The 24,329-nt window shown below is 41.0% G+C and overlaps 1 protein-coding gene across 12 annotated transcripts in view; it reads left to right on the top strand.

Moving 5' to 3' along the window:
- PITPNM2 (phosphatidylinositol transfer protein membrane associated 2) overlaps nucleotides 1-24,329 on the top strand; it is a 211,905-nt gene that overhangs the window by 94,046 nt on the left and 93,530 nt on the right. For 11 of the 12 annotated variants that reach the window (XM_074972413.1, XM_074972414.1, XM_074972415.1 and 8 more), the window contains one exon: nucleotides 7,470-7,643. The exons of the other annotated variant lie outside the window; for it this stretch is intronic. In XM_074972413.1, the coding sequence (XP_074828514.1) occupies nucleotides 7,566-7,643 (78 nt within the window). In that variant the 5' untranslated portion in view covers nucleotides 7,470-7,565. The remainder of the gene's footprint in view (nucleotides 1-7,469; nucleotides 7,644-24,329) is intronic. 12 annotated transcript variants of the gene reach the window in all.

Genomic DNA, 24,329 nt, shown 5'->3' on the forward strand with positions numbered 1-24,329 from the left:
CACTTGTAGTGTTTGCAGTCTTGACAGAGTTGGGATGGGGTGTGGTACAGTCTGCCTTCCTGCTCACTCTCCCCTCAGGGACCTCTTACTGGATTGATAGGGTTTTAAAAGAAAAACAATTTAGGGGACATCTTTGAAATGTGGTTCTTAGAATGAACATTCTAATGCAGTTGGGACAGACTTTTTTTGTGGTGGTGGTGGTGGTGGTGGGGGACACAGGACTGATCCAAATGCTAAATATCACTCTCTTCAAGAAGAGGTCATTTCAGGGGATAAAGAAACCATACAGAAGCTAAAGAGGGGCTCAGAACACAAAGGACATAGAATTTTTAAATGGTCTCTAGGTAACACCTTTACAAACCCCTTCAATATTATTTTGTTGATTTGTTTGTATTGCATATTACAATTGTTTCCTTGTTAACTAACATTAATTTCATAATTGTGTGAAGATATTGTGAGGAAAACTAATTGGTACTTGAGTTATGAACACTGATATTCTTAAATAGTTGGATCTTGTGGGAGGGGGCTGTTTCGCAGGGAAGGGAGGGAAATTCAGTCACTCCCATTTCTTAACCTAGTAAGTGAGTAGTATAGCCTAGTGGATAAGGCACTGTACTAGTACTCCGGAGACTTTGGTTGAGTTCCCAGCTCTGCTCCTGAGTGACTTGAATCAGTCACTTGCCCTCTGTGTGCCTCAGTTTCCCCATCTGTAAAATAGGGGTAATGATACTAACCATGTTTGTGAAGTGCTTTGAGTTCTACAGATGAAAAGTGCTATGTAAGAGCTAGGTGTTAATAGTAAATAATAAAATAAACATCTTGGGTGTACCTGTGTGTGTACATGTATACCTTTTAATTCTAACTGTGTGGGATAAAGCTCCTACCTGCAGCTAGAAAAAGCTATTTTCTATTACTTTATGCTTTTAGGATTTTATTTCTCCCCTAACGAATATGTTTAATATTAGTTTCAGCATTGGGCATCTCTATCGCTTCTGCTAGTTAGCTCATTTCAGTCCTAGCTCAGCTCTGTGTACTGCAGAGGCACCTCTCAGAAAATATTAACTGATCAAAAATTAGTTGTTGAGGTGACAGCTGGGAGTACAGCCATAATGGGTATTTATAGTTTGAATTTACCGGACGGTGACTGGTTTTCCCACATTGGACCCAACTGACAAGCTGAGCAGCCAGAAGATAGTAAAAAAATACATATAATATATATATATTTTTACTGGGTTTTTTTTTTTTTTTTTTGGTTATAATCTCAACCCAGACCTTTTAGGGTCATCCCTTCAGCTTGATCAGGGTTTGGCCTTCAGGACTTTTGATGTTTAAGTATCTGCCATTAATGGTCTCAGCACTCATTAGCTCTTATTCCCTAATTACAAGGTTTCAGTTGTCATCAGTCCTTCAGTAAAGCCCTTTTTCAGTCCCCGAAGCTTCATTTAATGCCAAGGAGGCTGTGGCAGTCACATCTCAAACCTCTGGTGTCAAACAACTGATACGTGGGCTGGATTGAGGTGTTTAGATGCATCTGCTGATGGATTTGGATTCTGCTGAATCTAATCTTTTTTTCTTTTTAAATGGAAGTTTCTAAGCCTTTTGTTGTGAAGGAAATCTTTACAATCAGAACTCAATGAAGTGAGAGGGGGTGTCTTCAGAAAGCCTGAAATTATAGTTCATAGGTGGCACTGACTTGACTCGTCTCAGTAGGGCATTAACTCTGAAGCCCAAGTACGATGCTTTAAGAGCCTGACTTTAAAAATAATTGAAGTATAAAATTATGCTCCTGGCATATATGCAAATAGTTATCGCAGTTCTGTGTACAAAGGAGTAACGGCGTATACGAATAGCCAAATAGCAGTGGGCCTAAAAATGCCCTGTATCACTATTTCCTTCCACTGCACAGCTTTTTAATGTTACTAACTAGCTTTGAGTTCCTCAGATTTTGGTGTCCTCCAGGAGCTTCAGGTACTCAGCGCCTTGGAAAATCAGGCCCAACATGCCTGAAGGTGGACAGCCAAAAGCCATAGCCACTCTTGAAATGATGCCCTCAGTTGCAACCTAATGGCCATATTCCACATCTTTGCACAAACCCCCACTTTTAGCAGTGGGGATTCAGCAGTGGATTGGGCTAGTCTATATATCTGTAGACCTGGCCCACAGACTATAAATAAACTTTCATTGGTCGCAATTCACAGACTGTTGACAGCCCTGCTCTAGAGCCCTATTCTGATCTCTCACTGGTGGTCACCCTTAAAAGCTTTGTTTTTGCTTTAGATAATATTACCTCTGTGCAGTATTTGCAGTATTGACTATACTTGGTACTGGGAATCCTGCATATACCAAGGTCATGCTATCTGCTTATCTGTGACCATCAAAAAGTCTTTACAACAACAGCTGCTGTCCATCAGTGTGAATCAGGAATAACACTCCTGATTCAGTGCATTAACTCCCAATTTGCATGGATGTATCTCAGATCTGAATCTGGACAATATCTGTATTTTATTCTTCCCAATACAGTGCATTTTCCTGGGTTGCCACTAAGTCAGACTGCAATGTTTGACACAGGTTGCTATTTTTCAGGTTAAAGGCAGCACAGACTCCAAATTTTTCCAGAATTATTAACTCACTGACTTAAAAATTTGCTTTATGTGTGCTGAGTGCTCGATGTCCTCCCTCAGGACCAAGTTGCTGATCCTAATCCTGGGTACATTGGCTGACTGGCACGCACAGCTTGAGGTTGAAAATGAAATCTGGCATTGCAGCTCAGTTTCTTTCAGAAGGTTAGTTGCTTCTTTAGACTATGTTTTGTGGAAGATGTATATGTAACTGCCATGGCAGGCTTCCTTATGTTCAGGATGGGACCCAAGCAGTGGAACAGAGCCACAGGAAGAATTCAGAAAAGTACAGTCCAGATGGGTGGATCCTCTGGTACTGCTCTTTTGTGGAGTGCTTGGTGGTTCTAGGCAACAGGAGACTTATCAGTCACATATTGGGCCAAACCAAAACCTTGGCTCCGAACGCACTGAACTTTTGGAAAGGCTAGACCTGGAAGGGAGCTTTGCAGCAAGGGCTCGCTCATCTCTCTCAAAAAGGGAGATGTGAGCTAGATCGCTGCCCATTTCTGTAACCAAGACAGGCTATTCAAGGGGGGCCTGACACTCAAAGACCACATGCAAGTTGAGGCTGCTGGTGGCTGCTACTCTATGTGCTTGCGGCCCTCAGCCCCCCCCCCCCTTTTTTATTTAAAGGATGCAGTAAAATAAACCATCTTGTGTCTTGCCTGAGTCTGTCTGAATTATTATTTATTACCCGTCTGGCACTGAATTATAAACACTTTTTCTTCATCCCGGTACCTGTTTCCTGCCATTTTATTGCTCCTAAGCTGCTCTTTTGTTTTATTCATCTCTTATAATCAACTGAAAAACCCTGTTTTTAACAAGTGAGCGAAGACAGGCAGGTGACGGATGCACCCAACATGCGTGTGACACCGTTTCAAAGCATCTGAAAAAGATTTTAACTTAATTTTAAAAGATCCATACGTAGACTGAACTGTTCCACCCCACACAAGCAGCCAAATGTTATGTTAAATCTCAGGTGAACTCCTGTTTTAAGAGTATGGATGCCAGCTTCTCCTTGGAAGGTCAGATCTGTTCTGATCTTGGGGGGAGGGTGTTATTCAGGGCCTCTCTCTATTAAATATTATTGCTTTGTTCCATAACATTAATTAAAAGCCTCTTAAGATTATTCACACCCCATTCTGGAATGTTCTCCTAGTGGATTAGCCTGCCAGAGAAATTCTTTTGGTAGAGTGTACACGTGTGTGTGTCGGGGGTTGTATTGACAGAACTGTTCCCCGCAGGGTCTGTCATGTCAGGGAAATTTTCCCTGGGGTTGCGCTGACAGGAATAATAATAATAAGAATAATAATTAATAATAATTTAAAAGCAATAAAATGGCATGAAACAGAATTAAAAATGGGGAAAAAAATCATTAAAATTCAATGCCAGAGAGATAATTATTCTGGGCAAGTCAGTGAGCAGCAAGATAGCTTTGTTTTATTACCTCCCCTTAATAATAATAAAAATAATAATAAAAAAGACTTAGAGTCCCCATGTAAATACCCCAGCAACCTACCACCCCCATCCTGCTAACACTTACACAAGTGTGTTAAGTGTTAATATTCCCATTGCATAAAGTCAGGCGTGTGTAGGTGTTTGCCGGATTGGGCCTAAACTTGCTTATACGAGAGTGCTTCTTGGCATGGCACAATGAGGTTTAGGCACAAGACAGGAATGAGGAGGAGCCTGGGTTCTGATGCTTATGTACTCTGTGATTTGGGCATATCATTTAGTATTGCCAAGACTTATTTAATGTCAATAATGTGCGGTGTAAGTGCCAAGTATTATTAGGGGCCCTCAGTGAGAGAGGTGGGAGAATAACTCAGTGCTCCCAGGCTTCCTGCCCTCTGCTTAATTCTCTAGATCATGTGGCTTTTGTGGGATCACTATCACTAAAACAAATTTTAGGATTTAATGTATTATCTGTATTAAGCTAGGCAGGCATCTTGCTGTATAATGATAGCTCAGTGGTTTGAGCATTGGCCTGTTAAACCCAGGGTTGTAAACTCAATCCTGGAGGGGGCCATTTAGGGATCTGGGGCAAAAACTGGGGATTGGTCCTGCTTTGAGCAGGAGGTTGGACTAGATGACCTCCTGAGGTCCCTTCCAACCCTGATATTCTATGATAATGAGCTAGTGGACTGTGCTTTCACTCTACTGAACAGCTCTGGCCCTCTGTTAGCAAAAACATGAATTTGGAAGCTAACGTTTAGTGTGGGTGGAATCCTTTGACAAGGTTGGAGAACTCAGCCACGCTTTTCTTGTAGTTATTACAGTAAGTTTACCAAATGTTTTGCCCTGGTGTACATTGTTTTTCTGTGGTATCAATCTTCAAATTGGGATTCCTTTATTTACCATGTACTGCACCTTTGCATTTCTAAAGACTGCCTCTCTGCAGGGACAGCAGCCAGATTGTCATCAGTCACAGCAGCTGTTACAGGAGTCATACAGTGTGCATTCTCATGGAGACTTTACATGGAGTTCTTGTTGTTTTCATTAATCTAAAATCATTCAGATTGAAAGTACGTGTTTTGTTCTTTGAGTATGGAAACATTTAATGGTTTTTACTTCCTCTGTTTTGTTTAAGAGGGGGTTAAAATCTTGTCTAGTGGTAGGACATCTTATTCTAACTTTCTAAATATACACAATAAATAATGCAAACCAGTGTTCACCTGATTTTGAAATGAGAAATGGAAGTACATGTTATAGAAGCATGTTGTTTCTTTTGTATAATTACAGTATCTTACTTCTGTAAAAACAACAACGAGTCCTTGTGGCATCTTAGAGACTAACAAATTTATTGGGGCATAAGCTTTCGTGGGCTAAAACCCACTTCATCAGATGCATGGAGTGAAAAATACAGTAAGCAGTGTATAGAGAGAGAGAGCACATGAAAAGATGGAGTTGCCTTACCAAGTAGGGGGTCAGTGCTAACGAGGCCAATTCAGTTAAGTTGGAAGTGGCGTATTCTCAACAGTTGACAAGAAGGGGTGACTATCAAGAGAGGGAAAACTACTTTTGTAGTGCTAACTAGGCCAGTGTAATCAAGATGGATGTCGGCTATTTCTAACAGTTGACAAGAAGGTGTGAGCATCAGCAGAGGGAAAATTACTTTTTGTAGTGACCCATTACTACAAAAAGTAATTTTCCCTCTACTGATACTCAAACCTTCTTTTCAACTGTTGGAAATGGCCGACGTCTTCCTTGATTGCATTGGCCCCATTAGCACTACAAAAGTATTTTTCCCTCTCTTGGTAGTCACCCCTTCTTGTCAACTGTTGAGAATAGGCCACTTCCACCTTAATTGAATTGGCCTCGTTAGCACTGACCCCCCCACTTGGTAAGGCAACTGCCATCTTTTCCTGTGCTGTATATATATACTGCTTACTGTATTTTTTTCACTCCATGCATCTGATGAAGTGGATTTTAGCCCACGAAAGCTTATGCCCAAATAAATGTGTTAGTCTCTAAGGTGCCACAAGGACTCCTCGTTGTTTTTGCTGTTACAGACTAACACGGCTACCACTCTGAAACCCGTTACTTCTGTAAGCAGGTGTAAGATCCTGAAATTGCCCACCCTGTGAATGAGTCATTAAACAATTTTTTCTCTGCTTTTCCATTAGATGTTCTTTTATGAAAATATATATATAATGTAACCAGATACAAAAATCTAGGTTAAAAGAACATTATTCAGGTTAGAAAGTCAATCACTCAAAAGATTTAAGGTCCCCTGTGCAGCATTTTTTCCTGCCTCCTTGTAAACACAATAAAGGGATTTTCTCTCTGTTTTTTGCAAGAATTATATTGGAACAGTTTCACTAAGCAGATGTGACAAGAAGCATGTATGCTTGCTGTAGAGAAAACGCATTGGGGGTTTATGTGCTGGGGAAACTGTTTTTAAAAATCATTTATTCTAGTGACAATGTTATCCCGTAATGCTGCTGAGGTCGGTGTTATCTTGGATAATCTGCCCATGGGACTACTAGACAGATTTACACGTCTGACTGCCAAAGGGAGTTTTGCAGTCATGATTCAGTGTTCTGTGCTCCCTCCATTTCTATGTTTTGTACTGCTACACAGCCACCACCCCTTGTCTGCCCTGTCTTAACAGTACTCCAGAAGTTGCTCTTGTAGCCCTCTGTATTGATCAGTCCTATTTTCTTTTAAATTGCACAGAAGCTGTGTGTTGTAGGACTTCTTTTCTGACTTGAAGTTTGATCTAATGCTGTTAACTTATGCTATGGGTGTGTAAGACAAGTTCTGCCATTGACTTCAATGGAGAGAGGATTTCATCCCTGGACTTCATTGGAGGGAAAAGAGAATGGATGCTGTTAATAATAATAGTGGGAAGAAAAATACGTTTTTACAGACCTCTTTGTTAGAGTCCAATTTAAGTTCTCCAATGTGGTGTTACCGAGGGTGAGGAAGTCTCCTAATTAGTCTCTTTTGTTAGCTGGAGAGCAACCATGTGAGAGGATAAGAAGATCTGACACCTCTGCGTGGCTGCATCTCTGATGTGTCACTGACATTGGAGAGAGACATTATTGTCCTACAACAAAAGCTTCACTTTTTCATTTTCAGCTGTGTCATATCTCAGCCATGGAGATGTATTACAAATACAAATCTGATTGATATGGTGGCAAAGATCCCTAGGGCAATAGCTTTGAGGGGGTCCCCTGTAGCAAATTAAAATTCTTCTAAAAGAGTCTGTTCAACTTTATACCGGTTCCAGAGTAACAATCAAGGGATTTTTCTTTCTTGTTTTAAGAAAAATTAATGTCTCTAAATGTAATAATTTAATCTGTAATGAGTGCAGAAAATAATTGCATCGCTCTGCTTTTATTTCAGGGGTCCTCAATGCACTCACTTACCATTATTTAAGGCGCCTCTGTTAGAAATATCTGGATTGCATTTCTGAACTGAAAAAAAGGCTTGGACTTCAAGATGCTTATAAAGGAATATCGTATTCCAATTCCAATGAGTGTGGAAGAGTATCGGATTGCCCAGCTGTACATGATACAGGTTAGTAATGGTTCAAAGAGACATACTGATAGGCCCAGACTGATTTACAAAAATGGTATTTTGGTCTTCGCTTCCTGTGCAAAAAATGATGTCTTGATGAAGAACATAATAACCTGGAGTTTCCGACAGACTTTTCAGCTAACTTTTTTAAATGCAGTTTTGCTTTTAAAATGTATTTGACCATCTTCTTTCAGTTAAAGTTAAAGGCTGGATCCTGTTGTCCTTATACTGGCAAAACTTCTTCTCTTGAAAAAAGAATTGGAAGTAAACAGATATAGTACAAATTTGGGAATTATCACACCTTGGGTAGGTTATTCCTATGTAGGAAGGCACTGGACCTTAATTTTGATGTGGAAAAATTAATTCATTATAACTTTCAAAAGGCAAACTAAAAATAGCTTAGCATATGATTTACATACTATTTCTTTAATAATTGTATGTAAGCACACAGATCCTGTCATCTTAGTTTAGGCACAAAATTTAGTTTTTATTAAATCTAATGTAAACGTTTTCATAACTTTAAAAAAAAAATAGAAAACAAAATGTTTGTTTTTGTAATCTCAATCTTCCATGCTCCCCCTCCTAAAAATGGAAATCCAAACACAATGGCCTTAGGATGGTACATGAGAAACCCAGCAGTGAAACTTACTAAAAAGGAAATGAAATTGCCCATCTAGTTTCATTGCCCACAGAGCTGAAGAAAATGCAAAAATGCCCTCAATCCAGCAAAACACATGCCGAACTCTGAGCACACAGAGCATTCCATTTTATTTCAGTGGGACTGCTCCAGAGGCTTGTAGTTAAGCATGTGCTTAACTGCTTTGCTGTATTGGGACCTAAAATGAACAGCATAAATGGTGAAAAATTATTCCAGATATGAGAAATTATTTTTATTATACTGTGATTTCAATTTTTACAGTGCCCCCTTAAAAAAAAAATACATTGCTAGACTCGACTACCAAGCACAAGTTACTAACCATTACTAACCTGTATGCACAGCATAATATATGTTCTTAAGTATTACCAACGGATTTCCTTTTTCTGGCAAAAATATTTGAGTACATATATACATTGATAAATGGATTTGTAACTTAATATTAGCATAAGTGAGTAAACATTTTCTCAGGGGGCTTAATTTCTCTATGGCTTCTCCTGAAGCTAAAATTGTTTTGAAAAATGTCATATAATTATTTTCTCATGACTTTTTCTTTCACATTTGGATTAGATGCTTAAATAAAAATCATACTAAGAGGGGAAACATATTAGCTATGCAAATGTAACAGCAGGCTAAGGAACCCGTTGAAGAATGGTCTCATTAGTGGGAGAGATTCAGCATGCTCTTCGTTGGGGAGAATACTTGAATACCACATGCAATTCTGGTTTCCCCATCTCAAAAACACAACAACTGGAAAAAGTCCAGTAAAGGGCAACAGAAACGATCTGGTGTATGAAACAGCTTCCGTCTGAGGAGAGATTAAAAAGAGTGAAACTGTTCAGCTTAGAAGAGAGATGACTTGTAGGGCAATGATAGAGGTCTATAAAATCATGAATGGTGTGGAGACAGTGAATAAGGAAGTGTTATGTATCCCTTCACATAACACACAAACCAGCAGTCACACATTGAAATTAATAGGCAGCAGGTTAAAAACAAAAGGTAGCTCTTCTTTCACACAATGCACAGTCAACCTGTACAACTCGTTGCCAGGGGATGTTGTGAAGGCCAGAAGTAGAACCTGGTTCAAAAAGATAAGTTCATGGAGGATAGGTCCATCAATGGCTATTAGCCAGGATAGTCAGGGACACAACCCCATGCTCTGATCAGTCAGAGGTTTAGAGAGATACCCAAAGCTGGAACTGGACGACGGGGAATGGATCACTTGATAATTTTCCTATTCTGTTTGATCCCCCTGCAGCATCTGGCCACTGTGGGAAGAGAGGATACTGGGCTAGATGGGCCATGATCTGACCCATTATGGCCATTCTTATGGGATACGTCCTCAGGTTAACAATATTGTTGAATCAGAATTGCTGCCAGGTTTAATGCCTTTTGACTGTGGAATGTTTAGTTAGTGGAATTCTGCTGGTGTTCTCTCAGAAGCCACAAGCAAGATTTTATCAGATTACTACTGAGCATGTGATTCCATTTAGTTGCCTGAAACCACTATCGGGTGATGTGTGTAAGGTCTAGATTCTACCTTCTGGCACTGCCTTGAGCAAGGGGTGGTGTATAAATGCACCACCCCAGCAACATCCCTCCCCTGCTGCCCTCTTGCCATACATAATTTGCTGCTGGACTGTGCCCCATCAGCAAATTACAATTTCCCCTGCACCAGCCCAGCTGTACTGGCTGGTGGGTTGGAAGGTGGTTGGAGCCAAGTCTTCAGTCATTCACTGCCTATGCATTCCAGCAGGGCAGTAAGTGAGCTTGTTTAACTCTGTGTCCCAGCTCCAAGGTCCAACCTGCAGAAGGGTATAAAGGTGGGGGAAGGTTTCTTACTCCCACATACCTGAAAGTACAATTAGTCCAAGGCACAATCTACCTCTAAGAATGAACGTAAGCACTTCTGAGAGAAAATACCTATCTTAGCTCAAAATATTTTGAAAGGCCCTTGGAATAAAATGTTAGGGTTAAATTCCCCTTTCTTTAATCTTGTTCTGTAAGAGCTTGTTCCATCTGCCCTTGAAAGTCAATGGAAAGACTCCCACACACTTCAGTGGGAATTGACGTGGTCCCCATGACATTAACTGCCTCTGTGAAAGAACACGGCTTTATCCTTTGAGAGATAAATCAGGGAATGTTAACTCAGAAGGAGCAGGAAAGAGCATGAAAGACTTTTCTAGAAGTTTTCAGAGTGTGATTTTTAATAAGACCCTTTTGTCTGGCTATAGTGGAATCACTATTTTTCTTTTCTTTCATTCCTTTGGAATCTGTAGCCCGCAGGAGAAGTTTTTTGTGTGTGAGTTATAACATCTAGTTGGTGAGCATATTCCAGGGGGAGCAGAAAACTGGGATGTCTATATGTAATATATAGCAATGTAAAACCCATTTTTTAGGACAGAATGATGTAGAGGGAGACTTTTCCGTGTTCCGAAAATAAATTGAGCATTTCTCCTTGAGAAGGGATTATTCTTTTCTTTCCTTTTATTAAAATGTGTCCTAAGGAGAACAGAGCCTAGTTTTAAATTTCATATGTCATGCAGAGCACTGTACAAATGCTGCACTAGTGTGATAATCATACCAGTTGTTAAGAGAGGAGCTAGATCTCCAGCACTGCAGAAGTGAAATATGTGGTAATTCATTGGAAACTTTGTTCATGAAGAGTATATTTGGCTTCAGTGAGACTTAAATACATGGTTGACTTTAAGCATGTTATTTGGGGCTTTCCTGAATAGGGGTGGGATTATTTATTAGCGTGAAGTGAAACAAATGCAAGTCAGGTCTTTTAAGAGCAAAGTAAAGCTTTGTGCAAAAGTGTAGCTTGTTGAAGTCCATGGGCAAAGTTTTCAAAAGTGCCTAAATCGTGTGGTATCTAGGCTCCAAAGTCACTTAAGTGCTTTTGAAACTTTCACCCCATGACATTACTTGTGTGAGGGTTTGCAAAGTCAGGCCCAAAATAGTTGTAGTTTTTTTAAAGAGAGGAATGTCCATTGTTTCTTCTCTTCCCCCCCCCCCCCCCCCCATTCACACAGTTTGTGGAGAGGCCACACTTTACATTCTGAAGGAGCTGCTCCTGTTGGAACTTTTGGAAAGATTCCCCTTCAGTTTGCTACAAGCAGGATCGGTTCCTACAAAGAACAAAAAATTCTCACAACTGCTGCTTGGAATGATGCGTGGTAAAAGTACACTGGATAGGAGCAATAAAAGTGTACAGGATGAGATTTTGGCATCCTAGTTCTTGGCGCTTTCTGTGATATTGGCTGCCCAAGGCAGCAATAAATTCTCTTCCGTACTCCTTAGTATCTTGCATCTCCCACATTTTCTGCGGATGTTTAAAGATCCTAAGGCTGAAGTGAATTAATGGCCAGTTTCTTAGAGGTTTGTCATTTTCCCCTTAGCATCACTTTTGCTGCTTCTGAATCCTTTTCTGCAGAGATAGTGGTTTCAGTACACAGAGTAGCACTTAGATTCTTCAATAAATAAGTTAATTTTATATTACAGCAATGAGCTTAATGGATCCTTGACCTGCTTGCAGACTAGAAGATCTGAACCAAATTGTTTTTTCTCAATTAGATTTGAGACTCTCTATAAATATAAGTATTTCCACGGGGAATCTCTAGCATGATGCTTGTCATTGTGTTCAGTTCAGGAAGTCTTGTTGCATCTGTAATAGGGCAGGTAGGATAATCCTCTGCTGTATGTACAGCTCTCTTCTCATCTTCACTTGTCGTCATTGTCTTGATGATGGTCTTATTTGTTTCTCATTTGTTTTCCATATTAAAAAATTCCAGCTGTTTAGTCTAGACTTCTAACCAATAATCTCCTTTATTCTGGTGCATAAATCAGGGAATTGAGAAAATAGTGCAAAATACTGAAAATACTCTCAGAACCTCTTTTCTAGACATTATTTTATTCGTGTCATTTTCATATTGATTTCACATTGTTCTTTGATTTAACCAGATCATCTCTCTGCAACACGCTCCATATGTTTTTAAATGAGATGGGAATAGTGATTCCCCCCCGCCCCCCATGATAAATGGTTGGTTGCAGCACCAACCAGCTACAAGATGGTTGCGGGGAGTAGATATCAAGCATAAGCAGCACATATAGGAGGCTTGGGGAGGTTAAGCCTCGCCAAAAAATGCTGGCCATGCAGAAGGGCAAATGCCACAGGTGCAGCATGGGTCCACCACCCTTTGGAGGAGCGCTGGAAGCGAAGCTCGCTACAAGTGGGGGGAGGCACCGGTCCCTGGCCCCACTCCCACTCAGCCTCTTCCCCCAAGGCCTCCCCCTCGCTCCGCCTCTTCCCTCGGTGGCCCCTTCACACTTTTCACCACCACAGAGAGGAGTGAGTGGGCAGGACTTGGGGGAAGAGGTGGAGAGGAGCAAGAAGCGGGCGAGACTTGAGGGAGGAGGCAGAGTGGGGGCAGCGCCTCAGTCCAGGTGCCGGTGCCCACCCCTTCTAGGGAACTTACAGCACTCGCGTGTAAGCCTCCTCAAACTGAAGACTCACGTGTCTCCTATAATATCAAGCACTTCTTTTGTATGCTACCAGCATATGTCTCTAAGAAACCAGAAATGTGGTACATGCTTATTCAAAACTACCTCCTACTACCAAACGTGAAGGTTGTCTCGGTAGAATTTGCTCTCAGTAACCAAGGACTAATAGGTTTGCACAAATGGCCATGATGAGCTTGGGGAACTGCAGTCTGGTGTGGGGAAGTGCACATTCCTATCCTGGCAAAAGAGGGATACAGCCCAAGAGAACTCTTCAAAAGCCAAAGGCTGGAAAGTAGAATTGCCATCTCTGTGAGGGTCTCTGTGAAATGTCTCTCCACCAAGTGGTTATGGAGACTCCTGCTCTGAATCCCAAAGTGGACGTTTCTCCATGGAGAGAGGAAATCAAGTGTGAGAAAATGTCTAAAGCAGCCTCCTTTGATCTTCAACACAAAATGCTCACAATACTTGTGCTTAAAATACAATAAATCTGAACTGAGGCTTACAAACATTCTGTTTTCATTTGTTGCCACTTCAAACTATGCTGTTAGTTTAAAACATCTTTCTAATTCTTTTTCAATCTTCTCAGGAGTTTGCCATCCCTAATCCTTATCAGGGAATTGACAGTGTTATTGTTACCCACCTTCAACAAACAACCATTTTAATCTTGAGTCTTTTTTGCTGTTTCGTAAAAGCTTGTATTCAGCTGTATCTTGACCCCATTCACCGTAAAGATCACTGTATCATTGGGTAAAGGTCAGTCCATTTATCATCTCCATGCCAGTTGTTACTGGAGTTCCCGTATGCCCTGGGATTCCATGAGGTCCTCCCTCTTGGGACCCTTAGATGAAGGGAGATATTTTCATTTGATATTAAATTTTATTTTAAAATCAGTGTTCATAACTTACTTTCTTTGTAAATAACCATGGCCCTGTCTAGCTCTAAGCAGTTTCCTGTGAATGGTTGCGATCTTCCTTGGAAGACCATATATTTGAAGAATAGTCCCTCTTCATCTTCTGGACCTTGACAGTTGCCTTTTGAGGATGAAAGTTATTTGAAGCTGATGCATGAATCCCTTAAACTAAGAATCATAATACTTGGTACTCTCTTTGGCATTTTATGGGCCTTATCTTGCACCATTAAGGAGACAATGATTATTTGTAGCACCTAGAGGCCAGAGTCTCTGTTCCTGCAAAGCACATTGTGTAGAACACAAGGAACTCTGCAGCCTCTTGTCTTCTCTTAGAATCAGCCCTTTCATGCAAGAGTCTCAAAGCAGTTTGGAAATATTATCTAATTAAGCCTCATAACTCTCCAAGGTGCACTTCTATAGAGTCTAAAAGCAGCTGTAGCCTGAAGCCCCACCATTGCTCATGGCCAAGTGGCCTAATAGTGGCCCTATTAGCGTCTTGGCCAGGAAGTTCAGCTGAGATTGTGGTGGTATAAAACTGTTTAAAAAACAAAAAACCACTAAGTGAAAACAGAAGATTATGGCTGAACTAAATAAGCTAGTCAGGAAGCAGGTTTAGCTCAGCTCAGCCAAAGCAGAAGTGGGACATCAGCCTTTAATATTCAGGCCACTGCTTTCTAGTGTGATGCAGTATATTTTGCTGTTGAGTTGAGACAACAGCCACTATTATTTGTTATCCGTTCCTGATACCTAGCAATAATGAAAGGCCTTCCCATGTGAAAACCTAACTTACTCAGAATTCCCAAATAGAATTAAAGAATAAGTGCCAGAACTTGTCCCTGGCATGGAGTGCAGTGTTGTTCTTCTCACCAGTTAATAATAATGAAAAGTTTCACAGCATTGTGTTGACAAAACTCCTCAGAGCATACCCTGATAATACCAATAAATAAGGATTATTATCCCTATTTTGCAAATGGGGAAACTGAATGAGGAAATGACTTGTCCAAAGCCCCCAGAGAGTTGAGATGGTTATAGAATTTAAGAGTTCCTAGCCTCATACTCGATCTGCTATTTCATTTGAGGTCATTCTTTGGCAATCACAGTTTTTCCTATGTTGATGCAAGTCTTTGCAGTGTCACCTTTTGAATGATCTGGACAAGACTTGCAGTCAGTCCTGGAAATTTAAGTTATGAAAACCTCAGACCTTGTTCTATATTTTAGTTCTGTTGGAATCATTTGGCTTTACCTGATCTCATGGGCTTTCTGCTGGATTCGTGGAAGGAAATCCCTAGTCAGATGTGTCTTGGCGTTCTTTCCATCTCACTGCAGGCTCCTTTTTGCTAGCTCATTCGTAATTTGGCTTCTGCTCAGACCCTTTTGCACATTGACTTGCAATGATCCTCCGAAGTCTATAATTTGCTGTGTTCTCAGAAAAGCAGGCAGTGCTTTCAAGGGTGAGAATCTTATCTCACTTGTGCTGCTCCTGTCTGCTTGATTGGTATTGACTCTGTTGTTTTTCTTTCTCCACATATACTGTGGATTCTTTCAATCTTCAGTTGTCATTTTTTTCTTGGCAGTCTTCATCATCTGGGCTGGGCTCTTCTCTCAGATGCTTGCAGCTGCCAAGTAGAGTCTTGTTGGTTCTTGAAAATGGATTTGAAGAAGTTAAGTGTGTGTTTGTGCAATAGATTCCTGGCATTCTGTCTGATTTCTAGTGGACAGGAGTCCAGCTCCGCAAAACCTCCACTGCATTTGGCACTGGCCAGCCCTCTTTGCTGGCGGCCTCAGGAGGTAGGTAAAGGACGGAATGGGTTTGGAGAATGAGCTACTCTTAAATCTCTGGACACTGCAGAACAGGAAGAAACACTGGCAGGAACAGTGTGGGTGAAACCTGTCCATACGTTGCGTCTCATGTACAGGAGAACACGCTTTCCCTGTTATCAGTGTGGCTTGTTTCACTAATGCTACATCTTTGAGTTGTCAGGGCTACCCCATGTACCCTATGCCTCAAACCAGCACTTGATATTCATACTGTCAATCAGATCCCTTTCTGTTTGTGTTATCTGTCTGACTTCCAATGTCATGCCAGTGTTGGGTTGTCTTTCAAAGTCTGTCTCTAGCATGGCACAGATTAAAGCACCCAAGATTTGACAGTGACTGTGAAAGTCATCTGTTTTCTCTGAATCTGTTTTTCTTTTTACACCACTGATTAAGATGCAGTTGATCTGTTTTGCATACATGGCCATTTGGAGGATGGACATTTGCATGTTCCTGTTTTGAAGGCAGTTGCCACTTATCAGTACTGTTATACAACAGCAGCAGCAGAAGAAGAAATGGAGGTCCCTTTCTCAGAGCAAAAAAAAATGGTCCCGTAACCAAATGCACATTTTCAGCCTGCTATCTGCATAGTATTGCCAACCGGAAGTGCTCAGAGTCGGGCCTCCCAAAATCATGCAATTTTTAAAAGTCTTCTATTTTGTTTTGTTTTGGGTTTATTTCGGGCCATTAGGGTGTACTCAGGTCATGTTTTCAAGATTTTCTGTGCAGCTATAAGGGTGAGAAAGATACTATTTTAAAATGAAAGCTGAGAGTCTCACATAATCACTTAACTCCAGAAAATGGGGAAAAACACCAAATATCGAAAGACTCACAATAGAGTTGCAAGAGTTGGCAATATTGTCTACATGTAGTGTTTGAAAAGTGCTACATAAACATGAAGTAGTATTATTTGCAGTCATTGTATCAGTACCAGTTTGTGTCCCTTGTTCCAAAAAGGTGAACATTAGGGTTGATTTTATAGTAATTAACTGGTTTGGTTTTAGCACTAAGAGCAGGACACAATATGTGATGTTAGACTGGGGTTAGGATGTAACTCTTCCAATTTTATTGGGAGTCTCACAGTATTTGATGTCTTTCTTAAAGCCCCAGCTTCTGGAGTCATGTTTTGTAAGAATGTCAGTAATTTTTTTAATGAAACTTTCTAGCTATTGACAGGTTTCAGAGTAGCAGCCGTGTTAGTCTGTATCCGCAAAAAGAAAAGGAGGACTTGTGGCACCTTAGAGACTAACGAATTTATTTGAGCATAAGCTTTTGTGAGCTACAGCTCACTTCATCGGATGCATTCAGTGGAAAATACAGTGGGGAGATTTATATACACAGAGAACATGAAACAATGGGTGTTACCATACATACTGTAACAAGAGAGTGATCAGGTGAGGGGAGCTATTACCGGCGGGGGGCGGGGACCTTTTGTAGTGATAATCAAGGTGGGCCATTTCCAGCAGTTGACAAGAATGTCTGAGGAACAGTGGGGGGCGGGGGGGGAATAAACATGGGGGAATAGTTTTACTTTGTGTAATGACCCATCCACTCCCAGTCTTTATTCAGGCCTAAATTAATTGTATCCAGTTTGCAAATTAATTCTGATTCAGCAGTCTCTCGTTGGAGTCTGTTTCTGAAGTTTTTTTGCTGAAGAATTGCAACTTTTAGGTCTGTAATCGAGTGACCAAACAGATTGAAGTGTTCTCCGACTGTTTTTTGAATGTTATAATTCTTGACGTCTGAATTGTGTCCATTTATTCTTTTACATAGAGACTGTCCAGTTTGGCCAATGTACATGACAGAGGGGCATTGCTGGCACATGATGGCATATATCACATTGGAAGATGTGCAAGTGAATGAGTCTCTGATAGTGTGGCTGATGTGATTAGGCCCTATGATGGTGTCTCCTGAATAGATATGTGGACACAGTTGGCAACGGGCTTTGTTGCAAGGATAGGTTCCTGGGTTAGTGGTTCTGTTGTGTGGTGTGTGGTTGCTGAGTCTTTTGAGTCTTTGTTGGGCCTGTCCTGTAGTAGGTAACTTCTGGGTACTCTTCTGGCTCTGTCAATCTGTTTCTTCACTTCAGCAGGTGGGTATTGTAGTTGTAAGAACGCTTGATAGAGATCTTGTAGGGTTTGTCTCTGTCTGAGGGGTTGGAGCAAATGCAGATGTATCGTAGAGCTTGGCTGTAGACAATGGATCGTGTGGTGTGGTCTGCATGAAATGTGGAGGCATGTAGGTAGGCATAGCGGTCAGTAGGTTTCTGGTATAGGGTTGTGTTTATGTGACCATAGTTTATTAGCAACAAAAAAACTTCAAAAACAGACTCCAATGAGAGACTGCTGAATTGGAATTAATTTGCAAACTGGATACAATTAATTTAGGCTTGAATAAAGACTGGGAGTGGATGGGTCATTACACAAAGTAAAACTATTTCCCCATGTTTATTCTCCCCCCCCCCCCCCCGCTGTTCCTCAGACGTTCTTGTCAACTGCTGGAAATGGCCCACCTTGATTATCACTACAAAAGGTCCTCCAATCCCCCCCCCCCCCCCTCGCTGGTAATAGCTCCCCTTACCTGATCACTCTCTTGTTACAGTGTGTATGGTAACACTCATTGTTTCATGTTCTCTGTGTATATAAATCTCCCCACTGTATTTTCCACTTTATGCATCCGATGGAGTGAGCTGTAGCTCACGAAAGCTTATGCTCAAATAAATGTGTTAGTCTCTAAGGTGCCACAAGTACTCCTTTTCTTTTTTCTAGCTATTGTGGCTGTGGAGAAAAGCTTGAAACTGTGACCCGAATGAACCCTCAAAGCTCAGAAACTAAAGGCAAATAAAAAGAACCCAGAATTTCTGACTTTCTTAAAATCTCAAGTTTCAGAGTAGCAGCTGTGTTAGTCTGTATTCGCAAAAAGAAAAGGAGTATTTGTGGCACCTTAGAGTCTCTAAGGTGCCACAAGTACTGCTTAAAATCTCAAGATTTTTAAGAGAATCCCATGACATTTTGGGCCTTGGCTCATGGTTACTAAATGGTTGGGATTGGCAATACTGTGTGTACTTTTTAAATAAGTAAAGCTTTTTCTTTTAAGCTGGGCCACATTTTTTTATTTTATTTTAATGCAAAATTTGGTTATGTTTGGTTTGCAAAGTAGAAGGGAGTAGTTTGAATGTCAGACTGAGATTCAGAAGTTCTTGATTTCACATCCCATCCCTGATGCACTGTGTGCACTTGGCGATGTGCTTCATCTACCTACCTCAGTTACTCCATCTGTAAAATAGAGATAGTATTTCTCACAGATGATGCTTTGTGGAGCAGTTAATGTTGTGCAGATCTTTGAAGAAGAAAAAGCAGGACATAAATGCCAAGTAGAATAAAAAAAACTAAGGAGGAAATGGAAGCTGAAATGTTAACAGCCAGATTAAAAGATGTAACATGTAGGGCAAGCAGGTTTGAGGTGTCTTCATAATAGTTATTTCCATTTTGCATTCCTGTGCGGCAGGCAGGCCAGCTCCAACAAACATGTGGTTGTATGACTTTGCAGTGCAGAGTGATTTATGATCAGGTATAAGAATGGTTCTTTTTTTAATACTGTTAATTATTTATAGACTTGCACAGCTGATTGCCCACAAAATAACATAGTGCGTTGTACTAAGAGCTCTATTAATAGCCAGTCCTGGTTCTAAATAATGCAGTGCAAATAGTATTTGTACAAATTGGGCTTGCATGCACGTCTGTACTCTTTTGTGAAGAGTACAGACTTGGCTGCTTTCAACCTGGCCATTTTACATTTGCAGTGAAAGCAGCAAAGAATAATGGAGCCTCAGGCGACAGAGGTATTCATCTGTGCATCATGCTGTAGGAGCTTCTGCAGCAACAGTCTCTTCTTCAGGGGACAGGGAGGTTGTGTGCCATCAGCACTGTACTGCTGCTGCTCCTATCTGGGTATCTCATTACAGCCTTCATCAGATGAGTGCTGAAAACCAAGTGAGAGAAGGTTCTTGTGGTCTAGTGATGCACGGCAGGATATTTTTACAAGCCCAAGCAAGAATGACACTTCAGACTGAAGTGAGTGCTGTCTTGGTGGTTCTCGTTTAAGCTCTTGTTTGGTTCAGACTTTTGAATTTGCTTCTGAAGGGGCCAGCATCAGGAACTCAAATTTAACTTTGTTTTCTTAAACTAGAAACACGTAGCTTGCATTTTAGCTCAGATGTTGTCCATTTTGTCGCCCCTCTGCACTAATGTACATGAGCACCATTCCTCAGCATAGAGCTGTAAATCAGGGGTTCTCAAACTGGGGGTCGGGACCCCTCAGGGGGTCGTGAGGTTATTACATGGGGGGTCGTGAGCTGTCAGCCTCCACCCCAAATCCCGCTTTTCCTCCAGCATTTATAATGGTGTTAAATATATAAAAAAGTGTTTTTAATGTATAAGGGGGGGGGTCACACTCAGAGGCTTGCTATATGAAAGCGGTCACCAGTACAAAAGTTTGAGAACCACTGCTGTAAGTGGTCACTAGACAACCTCTTCAATGTCATAACAAGAGGGCAGTACATTAAATACAGTCTTGGCATAAGAAACCAATTTACTGAAGCTCCAGTCCAGGACATATCTGGGATTTTGGGAGCAATTTAAGGTTTTAATAGGTTTGGCTGTTTAAATCCTTCATATATTTTACAGTAGATGCACGATGTGATCTGTAGTTTATTCCAGCATACCCACACTCCCATTTTACTGCTGAGGGAAACTCTGGGATAGGGCAGCTAAGTGATTTGTCCAAGGATACTTTGGGAGGTCTATGGCCAACCTGGGAATAGATCCCAAGAGCACTGACCCCTAGTCCTGAGCCCTAATCATAAGACCATGTGTAATGAAGGTCTGCATTTTGTTGACTTCCCAAGGTCACTTTCAAACTCTTGTGTTCTGAGCCACTGGGCTGATGTTTTGATTTACATACAAATAGATACAGTGAACTCTGTGCTAATGGCCTCTAACTTAATGGCCACTAAAATCTCAGTCCTTATGAGAGTCTTCATATTAATAGCACTGTACTATGTGACCATCTGTTGTAGCAGCCTGAAAAATAGCAATTCCCTTGGTGGTGGTGATACCAGGTTTCATCCTATCTGTATATTTTTAATTCTCTCACTTTGCGGACATCCTTCCCTGAACATTCTTAGATTTCTTCATCATTTTGCCTGAAGAGTAGCAGTGTTTGCACAGACTTTAGAGTTGAGACATTTGGCCGAGTGCCAGTGGGTGAGGGGTAATGTCCAGATGAAACAAGGCACCGTGTGCTCGCTCAGAGAGTGATCAAACCTAGAAAAGGGGGATCTTTAAAACAGCAACTCCTTTTGCCTTTACTAATAAGCCACTTGTTGAGTGTGTAACTTCCTCCTCCCCCAGTGATTGAACATTTTCAGATCCTCAGTAACTTACAATATGCTGAGACTAGAACTCAAAATACCCTTGTCAAGCACCATGTTCTGATCTTCCTTAGAGTGACTCAAAGTAACCTCCCTTTGCTGAATATGTGTTAATGCTGCCTCTAAATATATTATTTTTCACAGCACTAATTGGATTAAAATCATTTTGTGTCATGCATGAAGGATGCATGTTACAGCACAAATGGCACACTGAGGCCTTCTCTGTGGGTACCATGGTTACTGGTGACATCGTTCAGTTTGATATTAATAATGATTTGTGTGTAGCTCAGAAGCCTGACTGAAGGTGGCCTAAACTAAACCCATTGGATTGCTGATGCAGTCCCATTGCCATGGAAACAGATGCTGCAGCTTAAGGTTGCCTGTATCTGTAACATGATGCATGCACACAAAAGCATGGTCTGATGGTGTCCATAACCCTTAAAAGAATATGAGTGTGATTACTGGAGAAAATGGGAAATTGTAATGGGATTTGATTTATAATGTAGGGCTCTCTAGTTATAAGTGCACAGTAATTCATGGCGGTCTCTGTATTTGGAGAAAATAACAAAACACAGGTTTTTAATTGTGACTTGACCTCCAACTACGTTACTTTTAATGAGCATAAGCCGCACAGTGCATGAATTGTTTTTGTATGTGTGTCTTGTACAGTGCAGAGCACAATATCAATGTACAACTAATAGAGCAGGCTCACAAATACTGATAAACCTCCCTCAGTTGGGTTTTTTTGTCTAAGGGGGGAGGGTGTAATGGGGAGACACTCTCCTCCTGTGCTCTATCCCAGCTTAGTAATGACTTGTCAAGTGACCTTGGGTAAATCCATTAAGCCTCTGCTTACCCACCTACAAAATAGGAATAATTAGACTTGCTTACTTCACCAGAATGCTTGCAGCTTAATGTTTGTAAAATATCTTGCAGTCGTTTGATGAAGGTCCTGTATAAGTTCATGGCAGTACTGAGGAGGAAGGATGGCCTTGTGGTAAAAACACTGGACTGGGACTTGGAAAATCTGGGTTCTAATCCCAGTTTAGCCACAGACTCCCTATATTCAAATCTCTTGAATTTTCTGTGCCACACATTCTCCGTTGTAATTCCCGTTCTGTGTTGAGGCTACATCTGCTAATGTTTGAGAGGTAATTGAATGCCAGGATGATGAGTGCCATAGAGAAGCCCATCAATAAACAAACAGTTAGTCATTATTATGTACCACAGCATTCAATCAATTTTAATGCATTTACAGCAGTATATGTAACTTTCTTATTCATATGGATTGCAATTTGGTCTTCATGTTGTGTTTTTAAACTAGCCAAAAGAGCACATTATGTGCTGATAAAATTGCAGTTTTGGTTTTGATTTCAGTTACTTCCAGAAAGGTTCCTCTTCACTGAGAGGTGGGTTTCTCGCTAACACAGAAGAAGTTTATCTCCTTGGCTGAGATAAGAGTGGAATTATTAGCATCTCCCCCACTCCTTCCCCTTTTGACTCTGGAGGTGATTTTTTCCCTCCAATATTAGTCTAATTAGTTTGCTTACATTTTAATTGGGTACTCCAGATCCTTGATGGAATAGTCGTTCTCAAACTTTTGTACTGGTGACCCCTTTCACATAGCAAGCCTCTGCGTGGGACCCCCCTTATAAATTAAAAACACTTTTTAAAAATTTATTTAACACCATTATAAATGCTGGAGGCAAAGCAGAGCTTGGGGTGGAAGCTTATAGCTCATGACCCCCCATGTAATAACCTCGTGACCCCTTGTGGGGTCCCAACCCCCATTTTGTGAACCCTTGGAATACTGGATGCTTTGTTTTAAAAACCCAGTTTAATATTGTTTTATATAAATAATTCCCTTACCCTCTGCCCAAGTATATTTTTAGGGCAAAATTCTATTTTGTTCTCCTATTTTAATTACATGATTTTGGGGGAACCAGCAGACATTAGGTAACTGCCAGCTGTGAATGATACCTGGACTAATAGGTATCTGTATCCAGCAGACAGAAGGTGCTGGTGGTGAAAGCAGATTGCTCATAATGAATTAGATGTCAGATCAAATGATCAAAAAGGAATAGTTAACAAAACACAGGGCTGACTCATACCACAGCAGGAGACAGCTGAGGATAAAAATGATACACCCATGGGTGCGCATATTATCGCAGTATGTGTTGTCAGGAAACGACAAATCTTACCCTGGAAAAGTGTATTAAAAATAAACACTGCATTAGTTGCAAGACCTTCAGGTATTTTTCCAATTACTGTATCAGTGGGCTTCTGTTTCCATTTAATTATGGCTCCCAGCAACTATGCCCAGACCCTTGTGTCTGTCATCATTCCATTTATTTGTGGCGCCTGGATGCTAGTTTTTGTAAATGGCGTGGTCACGATAGGCCCAGATGCATGAGTTAGGCTGAGTGGCTGTGCTACCTATTACTTGACCCAGCTTTTCAGGCAGCAGCTGTAAAAGGATATTGAACACTCATCAAGGAAGAGAGAAGAGGCAATTTTTAAGCTATAAAGAGAGGAGAGAGAGAGGAGACTTCATTTCAAACCACAATGCTTCCTTTAGCTAGATCAGCAGGCAGAATCAGTAGTTATGTGTGTTGCCCATCTGTAATAGAGAACAACGCTACAAAACAATAAAAATGATGGGAGAGAAGGCGAGGACTGTGATTATATGTCTGTAAGCTAGGAGTACAACACAGTGCAGCCAAAGAGCCTTAACGGCTGCTCACCCACACACTCTGTCTCTCACTGCAGTGTCGGGACCAACCTGATCAGGTTGGGTTCCTCCTTAGTGAACTTGGACAGTTTTTATTCCACAATCACAGATGATGCAAGGACAAGCTAACGTGAGGCTGGCTTGTATTTGATTTCAAACATCAATCCTTTTTGGGACGCAACATAAGCGTGGCCATTGCTCCCCTTGGCAATTTTCCAGTGCATCCCTTGGTATTGCGAGTTTGGGCAACCCCAGTTGTGTAAAACCATAGATAGGGTTGTTCATCCCTTCTGTGTTTCATCAGTGGCCACACACAGTGTTGTGGTAAGTAGCAGGGTGCAAACAGTTATAATAAACTGTATTTAACTGTCTCCTTTGATTACTGCACTCGCCTGTTGGAGGAGTTGTGGAAAAGACCCTGGCATCAGATGGTTCGGAGTTCTACAAGCACTGGAGGGAAGAAGCCATAAATGCTTGAAATTGAACTCAAAGGACCTCAGTAATCAAGAAAGAATCTTGGCCCTGCTTGGCTATTGTTTTGCTTGGACGGAGGCATTTATTTTTTGTTTGTTTAAAAAAAAATTATTTTGAAAAGGACATTGTCAGGTTCGGTAAGACTAAAATTTGGTCTCTTGTGGACT

The sequence above is a fragment of the Natator depressus genome, chromosome 15 (assembly GCF_965152275.1).
Source record: "Natator depressus isolate rNatDep1 chromosome 15, rNatDep2.hap1, whole genome shotgun sequence".
NCBI lineage: Eukaryota > Metazoa > Chordata > Testudines > Cheloniidae > Natator > Natator depressus.